The 21,304-nt window shown below is 42.7% G+C and overlaps 2 protein-coding genes across 2 annotated transcripts in view; both read right to left on the reverse strand.

Moving 5' to 3' along the window:
• Window positions 1-484: 484 nt before the first annotated feature.
• LOC308281210 (meteorin-like protein) lies at window positions 485-6,687 on the reverse strand (the record flags this gene model as incomplete). Its single annotated transcript, XM_080721331.1, has 5 exons — window positions 6,560-6,687; window positions 4,102-4,285; window positions 2,470-2,695; window positions 972-1,031; window positions 485-816 (listed from the first exon to the last, which is right to left on the reverse strand). The coding sequence occupies exons 1-5, from the start codon at window positions 6,652-6,654 to the stop codon at window positions 485-487; spliced, it is 897 nt and encodes a 298-aa protein (XP_080577457.1). The 5' UTR covers window positions 6,655-6,687.
• Window positions 6,688-13,753: 7,066 nt separating this feature from the next.
• b3gntl1 (UDP-GlcNAc:betaGal beta-1,3-N-acetylglucosaminyltransferase-like 1) overlaps window positions 13,754-21,304 on the reverse strand; it is a 34,808-nt gene continuing 27,257 nt past the window's right edge. The window contains exons 9-12 of the mRNA XM_080722037.1: window positions 21,111-21,246; window positions 20,118-20,186; window positions 17,821-17,895; window positions 13,754-13,841 (exon numbers count right to left, since the gene is read on the reverse strand). Coding sequence (XP_080578163.1) covers window positions 13,761-13,841; window positions 17,821-17,895; window positions 20,118-20,186; window positions 21,111-21,246 — 361 coding nt within the window. The 3' untranslated portion in view covers window positions 13,754-13,760. The remainder of the gene's footprint in view (window positions 13,842-17,820; window positions 17,896-20,117; window positions 20,187-21,110; window positions 21,247-21,304) is intronic.

Genomic DNA, 21,304 nt, shown 5'->3' on the forward strand with positions numbered 1-21,304 from the left:
TTTGGTGATCAGAATAGGCATGCTGGGGATCAAGTGGTTAAACGTCAAGTTTAACCACTTATTTTCAGTCAGTTCTGATGGAAACAGATATTTCTCCAATATGATGTAAGATTCTAAAAATTAACAGTGTAACTCAGGGGTGCCGTGGATGAAAAAGTTTGAAAACCCCTGCTCTACATTGCAGTATTGATGTTTTTAATCAAGTAAAGAATGTGAATGCTTTTTCCACCACTGGTGATGGCCAGCCATTTGATTTTCACCAGTTTCTCTCTGCATATAATCCTCCAAAAGCCTAATGTATGCTTTGTCGTTTGCCCGAGAACTGCAGAGAACAGCACCTACAAGCTCAGACATCACGGATGCAATGCGTGAGCTTGTAGGTGAGCTATTCTCTGTCACGCGTCAAAGTCTGAATCGAGCTAAACTCGTTGAGAAGTACCCCACCTTGTCAAACCCAGCAACGTTCATTGCAGGAGAGAACCTCTCAGTCTGTGTCCATTTGACACGGGTTGGTTCCTGCGTCCCGCGCCGCGCGGTACAGCTCCAGGAAGTCCTTGTAGCGCGGCGCGCAGCCAAGCCAGGCCTCGCCGAAATGTACGGAGCCCGTTAGCAGGTGTTCGTCATCCCCGGGGCGCACGCCGCACCGCAGGGGGACGTTGACACGCCCACTCCAGCTCCTGCCTCTCGCCCCGCCCCAAGCAAACACCCTGCTCTTCTGACGGAACAGCTGACCCAGGCTCACCGCTACGGAGGCGTGGTCATGGGTACCTGACGAGGAGGAGGATTTGACCACACCTCGGATGACGCCGCGCGCCGCTGGGGGAAGAAAGTCAAATAGTGGAAATGAAGACAAGAAAGTGGGGTATGAGTGAATGAGTACTCAAGCTTGCCCAATAACATATCACAGTTGTGTGGATGTGCATGCGTGTGTGGTGTGCATGCGTGGGTATCTGTGTGTTGTGTGTGTTTACCAAAGTCGCTGGTGCACACGGCCATAAGGATCTCTTCATTGGAGCACGGTTTACAGGGAACTGAGAGGGAGACATATGGGACATAGTTTAAGCCAGGGATCAGCAACCTTGTGCCAGGTTTTCATTTTCTTGATAGTCAGTGTGCCATATCAACATTATGTTTAATTATGAATATTTCCTGATTGTCCATAGGCTATACACAACAACTTTTATGTTTTTATTTTTTCTTTCACATCAGAATGTAATGATCATTAGACTCTCCGGTCAGAGTTAGGAGTTTGAATGAATGTAGAATAATGTGCAGGATGTAATTTGTATATACTGACACTGTTATATTATATATTGTGAGGGGACTTAAATTAACAGACTAAACCTTTTTGGAATATTTAATTTTAAAAGAAAAAACCTCTCTCACACACATGCCAGTATGCCAGTGATCACCCTCCCCTGTGCCTAAGGTTGCCTACCCCTGATCTAAGCACTTTCATCTTGGCATCCCTATTTTAGCATGTTATTACCTTATAAGCAAAAACATCTGAACATGTTCGCTGTGCTACAACACAATGATGAAATGAAGAATATGTGGATAACCCTGTAAATCTTAACCCATTCTCCCTCTTGAAGCTGTCGGCTCTCCCTTTGCATTGCTGCTGCCTCAGCTCTCTCCTATTCTTCCTCCTTTTTGCCCGCGCTCTCTTTGCATGTGTGTGCGATTATGAGAGACACAAAGTGAATGAGGACAGCAGGTGTGGGTAGAAAGGTAATCAGAGTATTATCCTTTGACCCTGTCAGCTATAAAAACAGCTGTCAAACAGGCCAGACACAGACGCACATCCCCTCTCATTCTCATTACTGAGCAGACACAACTCTGCTCTTTGCAAGTCTCCAGACCCTCCTTTGCTCACACGGGTGGGCTACCCACAATGCCCTGCTCAGGAGGGGCCCTTGATTGACAGCTGAGAGCTGATTGGCTGACCTCTGGGCTTGACCCCCAACGTGACCTTTTGATTGGCCTGCTTGTTTTCATAAGCTTGTTGGAGAGGAGAGAGAGTGTGGGAGCTTGGGCGGAGGTGTGGCTGAGACACGGGAGACAGCGTGTGGAGGAGACAGAGACACAAGGGGAGAAATAAGGAAAAAGGGCACAAAGTACCTCAGATTCTTTCTCCATCAGCCTTGCCCTTACTCCATTTCAGTTAACAGAGAGCCTGCACTGCAACATCCTGAGTGAATTTAATGTTTCATTCTAAAAGTCGTTATATCCATTTTGGATAAGTCAGTGGTCCTAAAAGTGGGGTCCAGGGACTCCCTGGGTTTCTTTTGGGAGGTCTAAATTGATCCTTACAAGTGTGTACTGTGACAGTATACAAATGAAACCAAATGGACCCTAACGGGTCCATTTGTATACAGTCTGAGTTAAGGGACCTTGTCAGAGTTAAGAGAAATTGAAATTTTTAAGTATGAGAACTACTTCTGTAAGTGACTGATGCCACCCTCTTACCTGTGCCAGGGTGTAGGTATGGGTACATGTGTGCTCCAGGCCCCTGGCTGGGCACCAGCTCATATTGGAATGCTGTGATCCTCTTGCTGATGTCAGTGTGGGCCACAGCCTCCACAAAGAGTACCACCTCTGCCAGCCTGAAGCAGTGCACTGTGCCCAGAGCCTGGTCCTTCTCCTCCAGCAGGAGTCTGAGCTCCCCAGCCTGCTCCAGGTACACCTGGGCCCCCTGTAGCACAGAGACAGTAAGGAGAAGGGGTACTGTGAGTGCAGGACAAACTTTTAAAGACCAAAAGTCTGCAAACGTTTTGCTTGCAATTAATTTGCCTGAAAATATATATTTAAAAAATGTTGTTAGTGTCATGAGTACGTCAACATAGAACGCAAATGTTACAATACAGCAATGAAGAGATTTATAAATAAAACTTTCTGAGCTCTGCATATAAAGACTAAAAGACTATAACAATTAAATGGATAGTTTTGATGCAAAAATAATTTCCAGCAAGTATTTTGCATATTCGTATTGTTTATCAGTTAAGCTCCCGTCAGATACGCCAGAATCATCAGCTTCCCGGTTCACTTCTATTATATGGGGAAAAACAGGGTAAAGCAGATAAATAAAATCAACTTTAATAGGAAAAACTAGTTAAAAAGGTTAAAAAACTATGAAAGAAAGGTAAACATAGGGAGGTTGAGAGTGTCTCATTGCAGTGCGCTGTAGGTGCTGAAGCGTGCAAAATGCGTCATGTATGAAGTGTGGGGTTCAACATTGGTGAACCTTGACCACACGCCAACCAGTAGGACAGAAGTGCCACGCGTTGACTGCACTTGACAGCTATTTTTGCTTGTCGCTTTCTTTCAGTGAGACATCACTCCAACGCAAGTCAAACAAACTACACACCTGAAAACTGTCTCTGCTGCTGGCACTGCCCACAGCCTCGCAAGATAACATGGGAAATGATTGTGTCTGATGGATCAGCTTACGCTTCACATGCGCTGACTCTGCAAATGTGTGAGCGTAGCTTTAGAGCACAAGCTCTCACTAGTAGGGATTCAAAAAAGGGGAAAAGTGGATATTTAGGCCTGAAGGTAGTGCTAGAACTAGCAGCTAGAGGAAAGGTCGCAAGGTCGATCAATTGAGGGTTCATCCTAGAGTCCTTACGGTTCATCATCCCGAATGCTTGGGTTCAACATGCACTTAAATCACCCATTGTTCTGAGAGGCAAGTGGACATTTGGCCTTGGGGTGGCGCTAGAAGAAAGTCATGTGGTCACCAAAATCATTAGGGTTTATGGAACCCCCTGTCAAAAGGGGTTCCAATATGAGAATTTCTGATCCAAATGACTAGTAGTAGTTGTAGTATTAGTACTAGTTATTTCTCAATTGTTTCGCCAGTGCCTTGTGGTGTTTTTTTTTTTTCAAAGTATAACAATTTAAAGACACCCTTTTCTGGAGGAAATGTTGCTAAGCCCTCTTTTAATACTTTTCCCCCTCCCTTTCTTTTGGTTTCATGAATCTTAACCAAACCAGATGCCTCTGCGTTTGAGGCCAAGACAGTCCTGGCATGCATAATGCATTTGTATTCAGATAGATCCCCCCAAAGTTAACGTGTTTAATATTAGTTTTGTACCCTACCTGGGAGTCAGTGCGAGGCTTGATGCAGGCATGGAGGCTTGGCAAGGCTCCTGATGAGGGCTCTGTGTTGGGTCGCAGATTGACAATGATGGCCCCTGTGGGGTAGAGCCACTCTAGAGAGCCCTGGGAGCATCGTAGATAGATCTGCTCCACATCCCTACGATGGGACTCATGGCTCAAACCACTGCAGAGATGGAGAAGAGAAGAATCAAGTACAGTACAGTATAGAGAAAAGGAGAGAGAAGAGCATGCACGAGGAGAAGACACCAAAGAAGCTTGACATGAGGATGAGAAGGAATGCACTTAAAGGAAGACTTCACCACTTTTCAACCTATCTTCATAATTGGTCCTCACTAATGTTCACCATAAAATAGCACAATTCTTTTACTCGGTCTACTCTGAGCAGTTCAGAACCCTGTCTACCAGTGATATAATAATTAATTTAGGCAGATAAAAAACTATATATATAGGCCTACAGTATATAAAAAAAACAATATTTCGATTTGTATTACCATGATAACGATGGCTTCCATTATAGCATAGTAACTTTTCAGGAATAGAAAGCATGCCGTTTCTATTAACTTGGATTCCCCATCTATATAATGATGTCACTGGCAGACGGGTTTCTGAACGGGTTTCTATGAGACACAGACCAAGTAGGAAAAAAATTGCTATTTCATCATCAATATTTAGTGAGGAGAGGACCATTATATGAAGATAGGTTGAAAAGTGGGAAGTCGTCCTTTAACAGAATGGGTTGCCAGATTGCACATCTCCTGCATTTAAGTTAAGAGAAAATGACTTAGAAGTGTAATGTCGAAATGATAAACAGAGAAAACATTTGAGCCAGGCCTGCATTCACTTTCCTACTAAATTGGTGCAGCTGTCTCTCGCCACAGATAGGGATGCATTGAAAGAGGGCGCTTATCTCGTCAACAACACCGGGAACGGATTATTAAGCTGTTAGAAGTTGGAGGTCGTAAAACTTTACAACACCGAACAAGTGCGAAGTGCAGACCTTGCTTTTTATGATGGAGGGCTTTTAGAGAGTGATCAAAGGCATCCATATCATATGGCTCTATTTACTCTAGACAAGACGGAGCGGCGGAATTCATGCGATCAAGTGGGTGTTTTCCTGCAAGCCTTGCCTATCAATTTTATTATTTTTAGCTGCGACAGGGAGGGTTTTAATTCAGAAGGCTATAAATTGTGATGTGTTACTTTGGAAGGAGGAGGGGAGGGGGTAGGCCTATAGATTCAGTGGTTCATTGGAATGTGACTTTAAAAATAGGCTATTTGACCATTTATTTTTGGAACGAAATTCTTTTAACTTTTTTTTCCTTTCTCTCAATCAAACGCGCGCCTGACAGCGTCGCCAACTTTAAGCATCACTTACGAAGGCAACATAATAAGGGTAATATTAAAAAATAGTAGGATAATAATACTTAAAAATCATCATCATCACGTAAATGAGTGACTTTCAGAATGCTGAACTCTGGCTCTAACAAACTCCATCAATGTGTGTCAGTGGTCAAAAGTTCTCGCTCTAGTTCCAGCAACGGAGAGAGGAAAATGTGGGACTGGGAGACTGCTGGTGTGTCTGGCTACCTGACTGCCATTATGTGCCATATAGCCTATAGAAACCATGGTTTTAATTGCAATTACTAATGAACAACAGACTCAAGTCTGGTTCAAAGACCTAAAAAAATCCATATAAAATGTATTTACCATTTCAATTATTTTTTTCCCACACTCTCACACAGCCTACATTTGTTTTAATCGCCATATGCCAAATACATTCTTCACGTTCGTTCTTTTGAATAAATATGAACTAGCCCTTACCCGTTCAAAGATATGAGCTCCAAAATGATGTGCAGTGTGTGTGGGTTATGGGATGTGCACTGTGCATACAGTATATGAGGGATGGAAAGTAACTTTAACTGGTGCTTGCATGATAATATGTAGGAGCATCAATGTAAGAAATACCCGTTTCGTTTAATGGCTAACCCCCCCCCCCCCCCCAGCCCGCCCGCCCGCCCGCCCGCCTGCACACACACACACACTCCCCCCCCCCCCCCCCCCCCCCCCCCCCCCCCCCCCCCCCCCGTGTGTGTGTGTGTGTGTGTGTGTGTGTGTGTGTGTGTGTGTGTTTGTGTGTGATTGTGCTTGAACAACAGCGCCCCTCCCTTAACATGTGTGGTCACAAAAGGTACTGTAGGCTAAATAGATATAGATACACCATAAAAATGCTATTATACAGCATACGATTTGTGAAAGTGACAAACGGGCTTCACAGTTATGTCAGGTGTGTTCATATGCTGATGGTGATGCGATTTCAGATCAATTGCTCCAGCCACCGAGGAGAAACGCTGAGACACTCAGACACTCGCAAAATTATAGTATAGATGTAAAGTCATTGTGATTTGTCTTTGTGTTTTGTCATCCATCCTCGACCTACCTTCCCCTCCAGCTGCACTGGTCGCTGGAGTATTGTGCCACCGCCCGCGAGAAAAACACAGCAGCAATCCAGTGCGCAACCCACGGCCGCAGCATGCTGCTTTTTATTACAAATATCCCCGAGATCGGTCCACGGCACGCTTCAGTCTCAAGTGATCACAGCAGATATCCAGGCTGTTCGAGAGGTTTAGGCTACATGGTCAGTTTAATTGGGACGTAAAGAGGCGGCTGCATTATTCCAAGTGGATAACGGAACGCCAGGAGATGACATCCACACTGCTTGCTTGGATTCTGCTCTGCTGACTGCTGTATGCGCGCCTCAACTCTAGCCTGCTGCAGACGCCTAGGGCGCGTGCCAGCAGCTGAACTCTGCTTTTGAGTGACACGCGTGCGCTCCCAAAACCACGCCCATGCAAGTGTGTGTGTGTGTGTGTGTGTGTGTGTGTGTGTGTGTGTGTGTGTGTGTGTGTGTGTGTGTGTGTGTGTGTGTGTGTGCGTGCGTGTGCGCGCGCGTATCTGTGCGCGTGTGTGTGTGTGTGTCCAGTGGTGGAAAATACACTTTTCAGGAATTGTTACTTTGCTGGAGTGGAGTGTTCATTACTTTCACTTCTACCCACTACATCTCAGAGGAAAATACTAGTACTTTTGCTACACTGCAATTATTTGAAAACTTGGTTTACTTTGAAGAGTTTGATTATTATTATTATTACAAAACCACTTTAGTAACCACTCCCGCCCAGTGGTCATCGCCATGCTGGCTTGTGGTGGATAGTTTTGTAAAAATCTTTTTTTTTTTAATTCTTTTTTTTTGCCAAGGACATACAAAATGAGCGGACAATAATATTACATAGTGGACCCTGAGTCCACAGTCCATTTGTACACTCTCAGATGACTCAGAGTTATGGGGTCTCTGCAAATAAAATTGTTTGAGGGTTAGGGTTTACAGTTTTACACGGACAAGACTAAAGGGCCCTATTATGATCCAGGTCTTATGCCTTAACTTCTTTACCTTTTTTTCACTATTTTGAAAAACATTTTTAAATACTTCAAATGCTGATCTACATCTGCACGTTGTGAACTTGCAGATCAGCTATTTGAAATATTTAAAAAACAAAAACAAAATAGTAAAAAAAGGTAAAGAAGTTAAGGCATAAGGCACAAGATCTGGATCATAATAGGGCCCTAAGTCTTTGCCACAGACACATTTGCCTGTGTACGGACATATTGATGACCCCTGCCAGCCCTACTAGGCCTACTTTGGCTATAGCCGATCTAGAAGCTCACAACATGTCTGCATCGCAACACGTTGTGAAGTTTGTAGATCTGCTATTTTCAAAAGATTTGTTTTTGTGCACGTGTGTGCCTGCGTGCGTGCATGCATATGTGCGTGCGTGCGTGCGTGTGCGCGCGCGCGTGTGTGAGAGAGAGAGAGAGAGAGAGAGAGAGAGAGAGAGAGAGAGAGAGAGAGAGAGAGAGAGATGACATGGATATTCTGGGCTTCATAAACAGATGGATCATATTATCACAGTGTAAATTAGAGATGCATGTCTGACACTGGCATCCTGTTACACCAAAGTTCCTTCTACATTCAATCAACATTCCGTGGCATGCAGTAGCCAGTCCAGTCCAGTCCAGTCCTATGTGTGCTTCCAAATGCTAACAGCTACTTATTTCTGGTCTGGCCAGGTGGTGGAGGTGCTAGAATAAAGCAGTGGTTCTCAATTTTCAGGCTGCGACCCCTAAAATAATCATATTTTATCTGGGGACAACACCCTGACAAGCACTAAGAGTTGAGGCATTACATTTTGTATAACATGGTTCTATTGTGAAAATAGCAGATCTACATGCTCACAACGCCTCGCGTAGCATGTAGATCTGCTATTTTCACAATGTCTGCCTCTAACATTTGACAATTTGGCTAATGTCTAATTTGTCATTTTAGAGCTACTAAATTGTCACTTTAGAAATGTGCAGATACCCTCTATACACTTAAACTTTATCTTGGTTTGTTTACTGTTGAGAGAGAAAACAATGTTGCACATTAAGTTAATCATCTGGGGTCCCCCCAAAATAAATGTCCACAGGTTGAGAACCACTGCTATAATAAAACAGGCCTCTATATAATAAGTTAGTCCTATTTGGTAGAGCAACAGTCAATGTTCCCTCTAATCGCTCTGAGCAAATACTCAAACCCCCTGAGCGGTACTTTAGCAACCACCAGTGATGGACGAAGTATTTTTACTCAAGTACTGTACTTAAGTACACTTTTGAGGTATTTTTTACTTTACTGGATTGTTTCCAATTTTCAATACTTTTACTTCTACTCCACTACATCTCAGCAAATGTTGTAATTTACTCCACTACAATTATTAGAAAACTTTAGTTACTAGTTACTTTGCGATGAATAAAAGCCAGTCCAGCAGAATGTTGGCCTACATGTAAAAAGCATACAGTATGTGCCAATGTACAGTGTTTATGCAATGCATGTATATATAGGCCTACTGTATATGATGTGTGCATTTGGTTCTATTGTTCTAGAGTTAAATGAACACTGAGGATTTAACATGTAGATTGTGGTCCCAGTGATAGAAATAATATCCTATATGGAGGTCAGTAGCCTAATTGATATGAAATAGTTGATATCCTCTTTTCCAGCAAGGTAACTTCTTTGTGTTTAATTTAACCACATTAACTCCTTTTTCGTGCTTGTGTTTTCCCCCAAAATGCCAAAATAGCAGATCTACAACTTGAAGCTTTGTGAGCTTGTAGAGCAGCTGTTTTTACAGCAGACAAAAACAAGGCATGGTTACCAAGGCTAGGGCTTAAAGTCTTCAAAAATGAACCTAAAATCTAATACGCCTCTCACACTTAGGCTACCATATCACACAGTGCAACACTGACAGACGACTGTGTGAAAGAGAGCCTAACAAATAGTAAGGACCTGACATAATGCAAAGTCACACGTGTGCTCTAAAAATCCTTCTAGTTCCTGGGTGGTTTTCCCGTGAGAAAACAGTCGGAACGGCAAGCATTACTGACGCGCCACATTCCACTGAACAGCTACAGCAATGGAACGCATCCCGAGAAATGCTCATAGACGCTACAAGCCCCCAGACTCAAGCCTCACCCCCCCCCCCCCCCCGACACACACACACACACACACACACACACACACACACACACACACACACACACACACACACTCACTCACTCTAAAGTTTACACCCAGCAGCATACAACACACTTGTAATAGATTAATTAAAACCTTACTATAGTATAAAATTGAATTTCCACAAGGTAGAGTGAATATGAATACAATATATTTTTACAGAATGAGAGCTCTCTGTTCAGTTATTATTCATTTTTAATTAATCTATTACACACTATATATTATTCTATTGCAGTATGAAAAAATGAAAAGATAGCATGCACACAAGGACACCTATTAGGACAACCCTTTGTTTTCTATCACTTCTGTGCAGTTTCACATTTTCGTTAGGGTGAAGCAGTGGTTCTCAAAGTGGGGTTCAGGGTCCTTGGAGGTCTGTAACTGTGAGAATGCACAAATGAAACAGGTCAATTTGGTTCCATTCTGTGCTACTCTCAGGAGTTATGGGGATCCTAGAAATGTAAACGTATGAGAATCACTGAATTAAGGTAAAGCAACCCATAGTGCCAGCTCTAGACCACCTCCCCACGGGCGACCCGCTTCACTGTGTTCACTTGGGCCGCGTGGAGGTGGCGAAAGTCGGGGGGACGAAGATTTACTATTATGTCCATAACGGCACATAACTCGGTAGCGGCTCATGCGACCGTCGCAATGGCTCATGGGAAAAACGTGGACGCTCCCCACCCACCACCACCACCACCTGAAGTATTCACAGAGAAGCAAATGGCCCTCTGACCCGCTTCCCTTATCCTTGTGCCGTCACCTGCGTCTTCTCAAGCAGCCTGACGGGAGGGAACGTTCCGTCTGTCCACACACTGGGTTCTAATGGAAACACACACACACATTCCTCCCTCCCACTCTCCTTTCAACCTTGGCGACCTCTCTTTCCTTGCTGCTCGCGAGTAGCACACTCCTCTCTTTCTCCCACTGTCTGTCATTCAGAGACGTGGGAGCAAGCGCCCTCGCGCACGCACACACACACACACACACACACACTTGTGCGCACACGCAGGCACATCATCGCCGCTGGAAAAAAATGGGTTTGAAAGAAAATGATGAGTGGGAGAGAGGGAATAGAGGAATGGAATGTGTTCCAGGTGAATGCCAGACTCCAGTGACCTCTAAGAGAGGCCTTTTCACAAAAACACACCCATGCCTTATCTCTCCGTTATCAGCGGCCACAGCCAGACAACATGCAGTTGTGTGTGTGTGTGTGTGTGTGTGTGTGTGCGTGCGTGACACTGGGCATGTGTGTTTGTGAGTGTGACCAGAGAGGGCATGCACGTTCCAGGGTCAGGGTCATTTGTTTTGTGTGTGTGTGTGTGTGTGTGTTATCAGGCCTAATCCTTGCACAGAGACAGTGAGTGACAGAGTGTAAACACAGACTGAAGCTCTGTTTATTCGCTCTCGTATGGATTCTCCATTAAAGCCCACTCACACTTTATCATGAGGGCAGAGGGGTGAGAATGGGTAAAGTTAAGTATAGAGGGTTTTACGAGAAATGTCTCGTTCCATTTAAAAGGGAAGAAACATGGTTATTCATTCAATGGTTCCATGAGTGCAGAGGGGTGAGAATGGATAAAGTTAAGTTTATCTTTTCCCGTATTCTGCACATTCCCCATTGCCGCTAGACGTTACCCATCCCTGTTTTCTTACTGTACTATTGTCGACTTTATTTGATATTTATTATCATTATCTTATCTTCTCTTGAAAAGCAGAAACGGGGCCAGCAGAAACGGGGCCAGCAGCGATGCCCCGACTCTGTCTATCTTGTAGCTCCAGCAGTTCATTGGCTAGCACTGATCAAATGACACACTGTTACACCAAATAATACCCGGAAGTTGTGTTTGCAGCAACACACGCTGGACAACTTTGTACTGCACACGCGTGTGTGTGCGTGCAAACTCCGCGCGTGTGTTCATATTACAGCATCTGTGCATTTGTACAGTGTGTGTGTGTGGTGCGCACGATGGCTTGGAGCAGCTGTGCATGTGTAGACGCGTGAGCGCGCAAACTTTAGGATGTTTTGTATCTCATATTGTATAATTGTTGTTAGCACAGTCTGCTGAACATGTGTCAATGGACATTCTACTGAGGGACAAATACACCTTCTTCAATCTTGATACAAAGGATGCCTTTTTTAGTTTTTGAATCAGAAATGATAAAAATACACAATTCCAGAGGCAACATGTGAGTAAAGAATCAGAAACAACAAAACATAAAACTAAACTTCCATTGTAAATGAGGGGGAGTGTATATCCAACCAGAGAAACACTGAGAAACTAAAGGTCATGTCACTAAGGAAGACAGAACCTTATCGCTTGTGTTTGTCAGTGAGAAAGCGGGGGTAAAGAGGTCTTGGTAGAGTCTAGGTGCTACATAGATGGGATAGTTTTCTCAGACTCTGGACTGTAGTGCAGAACAGGAGGGGCTTACATGGACCCACTCATCAGAGAGCCAGGTTTAGGTATTCTTTCTGCTCTGGCCTTAAAGGATCCCTGGATAATAAGCCACATTGCGAGGCATTGTGAAGCGCTGTGAGCATAGATTGGTTATTTTCAATGTATATCTGCAATGTAACTAGTAACTAAAGTTTTCAAATAAATGTAGTGAAGTAAAAGTACATGATCTGAGATGTAGTGGAGTAGAAGTAAAAGTATTGGAAATTGGAAATACTCAAGTAAAGTACAAATAACTCAAATGTGTACTTAAGTACAGTACTTAAGTAAATGTATTTGTTACTTTACACCACTGTTAAGGATATGATGAACAGAAAAACCTAGAACAATACAACATGCAGCGAACCTGTGGTGTGTCTCGGGCAGTATTATATTGTGCAGTTGAAATGATCCCTATCGGAATTGAAGTCTTTTCCAGTGCTTTTCCGTTACTGTTCCACCTCTACAAACTGTGCTGTGGTCAGATTTACAGTAATGCAAACCGCCTTTCTGATCCCGGAAACACCATGGGGAGATTTGCGGGGAGAGGTCTGTTTACCTTTGAACAGAAAAACCATACCCTGCTCTGTGTGGTAAAATAAACCCAGTGTGTGTGTGTGTGTCTGTGTTTGTTTATTTATCAAAACGGCCTTCTGTAAAATAGACAATTGTTGCTTAGGACCTGTAGAAAGAAAAGCAAATGTGTACAGTATGCACTGTGACAGTTTATGCGTAAACATATATTTGATTTCTTCCTGATTAAATCCTGATTAAAAGAGTTTATAAAAGCAACAGAGTAAAAACATTTTCGCTTCCCATGGCAAACCAAATTTGCATCTTTCTGCTTCGCATTGGAGTTCAGCTTTCTTGAACTTTCACCGGCCATCAACCAATAGCAAAGAAGTGTTTGGCTTAGTAATCTTGGCTGTCATTGGGTGCCGTTTTCTTAGCTAGCGCTCATGTAGTATAAGCAACTTCATCCCCACTCCATATGAGGGCCTTTTCCACCGGCAAAGAACCGGTTCTGGTTCTTTCTCCTGCCTATGGGATGAACCAGAGGTGAGCTTTTCCACCGAGAACCGAGTTGGTTCCGAACCGTAAAAGTTGGTTCCCAACCGGGAACCACAAAATCCTTGGTTCCTCTGGTTCAATAATGGTTCAATCTGGTGGAAACGTAAGCCAGTTTGCAAGAACGAACCAAGGTTCCAAGAAAGTTGAACTGGCACTGGTTCTTTGCTGAGCCCCCTAGTGAACTCAAGCCCATAGACCAGGTCAGAATGGTTGCAAACAAACGTGTGGAGTGCAATGTCCTGGTAAGACGTCTATGGATATTTGCACAATATAAAGTAAAGTGTCACCCACCTCACTCAGATACAGGAAATCAATCAAAGATGACCAGTCTTGGTTTACCATTGTCTTGGACTGAATGGACAACAAACCAGCAAACTGATTTCCGTGCGGGTCACATTCTGCACTAAACACATTCAGTATAAGATGGGTATTTGTCTTCGGCATGGGATGGTCATTCGCCCTGCATTTGCAAAGGTCCATGTGTTAAACTAATCCTCCCATCCCCTCTCAGTGTGTACTGGTGGTCAGTTGAAATGGTAGTAGTCCAGTCCTTCTCTCAGCTGTAGAGAGTTGAGGTTCTCTTCCAGTACTCCTTCTGTCATGTCCTGGAGGACAGTAAACACAAGGAACAGACAGATTAGGAACTGATCTAGAACATTTGACATCATTATGAAATGACACCATCTCATCCCCAGCCTTTATTTTACTTTATAGCAGAGGCGATCATAAGGTTGCACTCATTGATTAATTGCCGTACACGATAATATGGTACATATAGCTGATCAGCACAATTTATAAATGGTGTGAATTAATTCCAGCTGGCAGATTTAACACACTGGGAGCCAAACTGGAGCCGGACGTTTGATGGAATGCATTGAAGTCAATAAAATAAGACATATCACACATTGGGCTCTGATCTTGCCTTATTCCTTATGCCTAATCTTAGGTTTTCTACTTTGATTTGATGTAGATTGTCTATTAAAATGTTTTTCAAAATAAATAAAACATGGCATTAGGCATAAGCATAAGGGATATACCGTAAGGCCAAGATAGATATGTGATATTGTTCTCTGATGTCTCGTTTTTCGATGTGCACACTATATAATGTTATTGAGGTTATCTAAAGAGCACAGTATATATAAACAGTGTGCACACTGTACACTGAAAACTATACTTTCCTAAACTGATTATCCGAAGGTCACAATTAAAAAATACTTTTTTTGTTTAAATGTTTACCCACCCAGCTATCCTTGATTTCAGTGTTTTCCATCTAACTTCCAGCTCCAGTTAGCCTCCCTGTGCGTCAAGGGTGCATGATAGTGTAGAACATGTAATTAACTTCTTTAAATAGCCCTGTTTCTAGTGGAATATATAGCTCTATAGAGCTAAAGGTATCAGTTATACGTGTAGGTATGGGTTAAAATATTTTGTGTCGACAGAGTTAAAGGAATATGTGTCCCAGCACCCCCAGCAGCTAGTCATCTCGGGGACTGTCATTATTCCCTGTAGCCAAAATGATTTTTTTTTTTTTTTTGCTCTTTTTTTTTTAATGCCACAACAGCATCTCATAATATCTAGGCTACATTTCACTTAAACGCCAGAGCTTAACTCTGCATGTAAATAAGACTTTTTTTAATTAATGTGAGAGATCGGTACATAATTCTGTTAGTCCTCCCAGTTTATATTAGCTAAAATGCTAACTAGCCAGCCTTTGTTAGCCGTTTGTAGCCAAATGCGGTAATATCGGGACTCCATTACTTAGCGAAGCAACCCACAGTATTTATCCCATTAATTTAATGCCACGTGTGTTCCAAATGAACAATTATTAACCACGTAATGTATGATTTTGTGTATTATTATTTATTATTCTTCCGCCGTTCTTCCGCTGTTTCTTCTTCTACGCTGGTGAAATGATCCGTTCCTGCCTGGAGGCGTCTGTGACGTATGCGTTTGTCTTCTGTGAAGCTCCGGTGCGGAAGCTTCCTTTGTCACTGAGTTAGCTTAGCATTGAATAGATCAGTGTCGTCCTAAACTATCTAATTCTAACGTTCAGGGTGTTTGTTTTTTTGGACAATAAATTGACAGCCAAGAAAACATGGATGGAATGCAATCGTTCACTCGCCGTCGGAAAGTTGACTTTAGAGTAGACTATTCTGGTTGACTGGCTATGAGTGGCTAACGGCTAACGCTAGCTAGCGTTAGCTAGCGCTAGCTGCAGCGCTAGCTGCAGCGCTAGCTGCAGGCTATAAACAAATAAAACGTGACCCAACTCTATTGTTGCTCTCTTCTACAAGCTCACAACGCGAGGCGGTTAAACCTGTAGATTGTGTTTTATTATCAGGTCAAATAATCCTTCTGACTGAAGTTACACAAACACTGATTATGCTACATTTAGCACAGTTAGCCCTGTTGCACACGTAATAAGTTCACTTCAACCTCGTGTTGAGCAGTTAATCCTATTAGCTACGTACGTCTACAAAAACCTTCATATTTCAAAGATAACGTGCTTACTGAAGTCTCACAGATGTCACAGTATGGTACGCTCAAGCAGAATTACCCGTATCTTTCGTATTGTTTAATAAACTGCATTTTAATCCGATCAGATGCCATTTTCTGTTGTTTTTCAGCCATGCGACCCCATCGGTTGCGAGGTGTACTGCACTTAGATACATTAATACCTTTTTAAGGAAACGACGACCGATCGGATTAAAATGCTCCTCATTAAATAATACGATCATTACGGGACATTCTGCTGGAGCGTACCCTATGGTGACATCTGTGAGCCTTCACTAAGCAATTTATCTTTGTAATCTGACCGTTTGTGTAGACGTATGTAGCAAATTGGTTAAACTGCTTCACGGTTGGCGCACTGTAGCGTCTTTACATTTAGCCCAATAATGCTTGAGATGCTGTTGTGGCATTATCTTTTTAGAGAGCAATAACTAAAGTTTAAAACATACATAAACCACTTTAGCCCTATGTTATACCAAGGCTATTTGAAAATAGACGATCTACAAGCTCACAACGCATTGCGGTGCGACGCGTTGTGAGCTTGTAGATCTGCTATTTTCAAACATTTTGTACTTTTACTTTTGGTACTTTAAGTACATTTGGATACCAATACTTTTGTACTTTTACTCAAGTACATTTTTTATTCTGGACTTTTACTTGTAACAGAGTGATTCTACATTGCAGAATTGATACTTTACTTTATTATAAAATGTTGGTACTTTTTCCACCACTGTGTAAACGTTTGTGTTCTCATGCCAATAAAGCTTCTTTGAATTGAAGATTGAATTGAAGATTGCTCCCCATGTGGCGGAGTCAGGTCATTGCAGGTTAGAAATTTATTTAAAACTTGAATATCTCAAAAGTCCTATTTCAGCATGGCATCATTCTATAAGCCATATCTTCAAAACTGTTGGGTCAATCTCCACAACCAATATATCATTTTGTAGCTATGATCCCCAGCTTTCAAATGAAATGAAAAAATGAAAATGAAAAAAATTGCAATGACTGGCTCCTGGGGAGATTGGGACACATATGTTAAATATCAGCTACACAATGTCTTGAATCCAGATAAAATGTACAACAAGGCTCATGTGTACAAGGTTCATGTGTTTGCTAATCAGTGGTATGACAATAGGTAGATTCAAGAATGACTGATTGGGTCCAGGTGCGTGTGTGTGCGCATGCATGTGTGTGTGTGTGTGTGTGTGTGTGTGTGTGTGTGTGTGTGTGTGTGTGTGTGTGTGTGTGTGTGTGTGTGTGTGTGTGTGTGTGTGCATGCGCGCGTGTGCGTGTGTGTGTGAGTGTGTGTACATGTATGATAGAGACAGAGAGGGAGAATGATTGAGTCCAGGTTTCCTTGTCCTCTGACTGGGTAATTACCGTCCCCAATTCCCATAATTGACCAATTAGGAGCCCCCGTAGGCGGGGTCACTCTACATTTGATGTCTGAATCTTGCTGGGTGATAAATATGCAATTAGCCATTTGCTGTGTGTGTGTGTGTGTGTGTGTGTGTGTGTGTGTGTGTGTGTGTGTGTGTGTGTGTGTGTGTGTGTGTGTGTGTGCGCGCGCGCGTGCATGTGTGTGCGTGCGTGCGAGTGTGTGTGTGTGTGTGCGCGCGCGCGTTGTGTTGTATGTGCTTAATGCTGAGTGCTCTGTGTATGCGTAAATAAATAAAAAAATGCGGCCACCAGTGTAACTTACATAAAACGTTGTGCCAAGGTTTATGGACAATGTCAAGAGTATTGTGGAACAACATAAATATTTAAAATGAAAGGAAACAAAGGTTGCAGGACAAAAGCCAGCGTTGGTACTGGCATCACAGTGCGGTCAAACATCAGGCTGCTGTCTCTGCCCATTTCCTGCTTGCCGCCTGTGTGCGTACACGTGTACACGTGTGTGTGTGTGTGTGTGTGTGTGTGTGTGTGTGTGTGTCTGTCCTGTGCCAGGCACACGCCCTCGATCATTATGTCATTAAATGAGATTACAGACCTGAGGGACATACGGTCAGGAACACGTCCACGCACACGCGTGTATGCGCACACTGTGCACGCACAAACACACACACAACTTACCAGTTTAACGCAGACGATGAAGGGAGGAGAGGCTTTTTTGTAGTGCAGCACTGGGATCTTGGGCTTGGGTCTCTCCTGCAACAAAGGAGGAAAGAGTTAGAATAGGGGTCTTCAACGTTTTCAGGCGAGAAAGAGATGAAGCAGGGACCCCCACAACCTGTTCATAGATTCCATATAGTTTCATTGTTTGACAGCACAATCGTCTGTGTATTTTGGATTCATGTCAATTTGTGTTTTGAGATATTTAACTACTTGAACCGTCAATACATAATAAACTTGACCTTTCACTTTGTACTTAGTCTGCTCTTTTCCCCCTCTACACCAAACATCTTTGCCGAAAATAGCCGATCTACAAGCTACAACGCCTCGCAGCGCTTGTAGATCTGCTATTTTTGGCCAAAGTTCTCAGAATATGGATGCTATATGAAAAAGGAGAAAAAAAGTTTCTATCACACAAAGATTTGGAGGACCCCCTGTAGTAACTCTGAGGACCCCCTAGGGGTCCTGGACCCCCTGTTGAAGACCCCTGAGTTAGAAGGACTAAAAGAGAGAGGGAGAGAATTTGTTCTATCGCAATGGACAGAAAGACAAAAGCAGTGGGGGGGATGCAGTCGACAACACACGCTAGCTTCCAGCAGTACACCTCATAATTACCCTCCCTCCTAGGTGGGTTTCACAGGAAAGCCCCACTGTAAAATGTTTGGTTGACCATTGTGACATTTGGGCAATTATGAATCATGGTTTTGAAACTACTATATCCAAGGTTTAACTGTGAGCTGACAGATGGGCTCATTCATGTGTTGTTACAAGATGAAGAACCAGGGGCAGTTGTGTGCATGCCCCACACAGGGCCTGATGCAGTGGTGTAAAGTAACTAAGTACATTTACTTAAGTACTGTACTTAAGTACAATTTTGAGGCATTTGCAATTTACTTGAGTGTTTCCAATTCCCAATACTTTTACTTCTACTCCACTACATCTCGTATCCAAATATTGTACTTTTACTCCACTACATTAATTTGAGAACATTAGTTGCTAGTTACTTTGCAGATATAAATGATTATATTATAAAACATACATTAATCCACTTTAGCCCTATTGTATACCTCGGCCATTTGAAAATAGCCGATCTACAAGCTCACAGCGCGTCGCATCGTGTTGTGAACTTGTAGATCAGCTATTTTCAAACATTTTGTACTTTTACTTTCGGTACTTTAAGTATATTTTGATGCCAATACTTTCATACTTTTACTCAAGTACATTTTGAATTCTGGACTCTTACTTCTAACAGAGTATGTCTATATTGCAGTATTGATACTTTTTCTTAAGTAAAACATTTGAGTACTTTTTCCACCACTGGCCTGATGTTTATACTGTAGCCTGCCACTTCTGAAATCACATTTTGAGTAATGTGCACTGCCAGAAATAGGCGATTCTTAAGCCCGCGTTATACTTAGTCGGGCCCAAAAATAGACGATCTACAAGTTCACGATGTGTCACGCTGTTTTGCTGAGTATAGATCCATCTTTAGCTTAAGGATGCTGCCAACATTATCTTTGAACTCCTGATGTTCAGAAAGAGAGAGAGAGAGAACTGAATTTACATACATACTATCAACAAACTCTAGGTTTTAGAAAAACAGTCTGTGATGAAATTTCTAAACAGAAAAAAAAGGTACAGTAAACTGTGATGAAATCCCCAGCTGCCTCAAAACCCCCAAGACATTGATCATTGACATTGGTGGCAGTTTTCTCAAAACAAGTTTCCCCTACATCTGACTGATTACAGTAGACTCAATCTACTTACAACGGCAGTGATAAAAAAAACACTCACGATAATCGTATCGTGGAGATTTAATTGATCGTGATATCGTCCTCCGTCATGCACTGGGATCAATTCACCTTTTATTTGCCGAGCTGCATATCCGGTACCACTTAAACCCTCAATAATTGGTAAAAGGTACTTATGATATACGTACTTGATACAATTTTTAAACTCTCTAACAAATCTCTTTCCCCCAAAAATTGCCGATCTACAAGCTCGTACTGATACAGGTTTTTTTCACTCTCTAACAAATCTCTTTGACAAAAATAGCCGATCTAAAAGCTCACAACGCGTCGCAGATCGGCTATTTTTTGGCAAATGTTCCGCCCCAGGATAATGGATTTTGATTATCGAGATAATATCGTAAATCGCGATTTCTTTTGTCACAATAATCGTGATATGAAATGTTCATATCGTTCCCATCCCTAGACTCAATCTACTTAAAACAGCAGTGAGCTTATTATTGTTCTCACCTTGGAATCTTCATAGGTATAGAAGCCTTTCTGGATCCTGTTCTCAGCTACATCACAGAACGCCTTGACCTGGTAGACAAATGAAGATGAACCATAGAGTATATATATAATAGAGAGTGGACAGCCCCGCTCCCAGCCATTCACTTCAATGCAAGTGCTCAGTGGCGTTTTGAAGCATGCGGAAGTAGCTGAATCCAGGTGCATTCTGGGGGAAATTGGAACCAGATTAGGTTCCAAAATGTTTGACGTTGAGACGTAATGACATCACGAACGACGTCGACATCCATTGAACCCTCTTGTAGACCCCAGTGGCGCACTCTTATGCTCGTGCATGTATGTTTCAGCCCACCTGAAATTCCAGCTTTGGCCAGTAGGGCGGCCGCTTCAATGTTTACAAGCCCTTCTGGGGGCTTGAGATGAACGCATCTTCTCCATATCATTGTTCATGCAGGTTTATCTCGGTATAGTGGTTCTCAACCTTTTCAGGCCACGCCCCCCAAAATAATCACATTTTAACTGGGAACCCCCCTCCACCCTGAGGAGCACTAAGAGTTGAGGCATTACATTTTGTATAACACAGTTCTATTGTGAAAATAGCAGATCTGTTAGGCGTTGTGAACATTTTGTATAACACGGTTCTATTATGAAAATAGCAGATCTGCGAGGCGTTGTGAGCATGTAGATCGGCTATTTTCACAATTTCTGCCTCTAAAATTTGACAATTTGGCCAATGTTTAATTTGTCATTTTAGGAGTATTAAAAAGTCCTTAAATTGTCACTTTAGAAATGTGCAGATACCCTCAGTCTATACACTTAAACTTTATGTTAGTTTGTTTACTGTTGAGAGAGAAAACAATGTTGCACATTAATTTCATCATCTGGCGACCCACAGGTTGAGAACCACTGATCTATAGGTATAGGGCAGAACAGTTTGATTTAAAACCCCACCCCTAGTTATTGTCGTTCATATAATTGGCCACAAGTAGCACATACTTTCTTCTGATTGTCTTGGCTTAGGCATCGATACAGTTTCCGTCCTTGTTTTCCCGCGTTCCATATGGTGAAGCTCTCCCATTGGCTGAGAACTCTCTCCTGCAGGAAGTCTACGCGTAGTTTCCAAATGGTCTCCCTGGAAGCAGAAAGTTATGTTTACAGCCTCAGAAACACACACACATGCGGACAGTTAC

This window comes from Nannobrachium achirus, assembly GCF_963921795.1.
Source record: "Nannobrachium achirus genome assembly, chromosome: 3".
NCBI lineage: Eukaryota > Metazoa > Chordata > Actinopteri > Myctophiformes > Myctophidae > Nannobrachium > Nannobrachium achirus.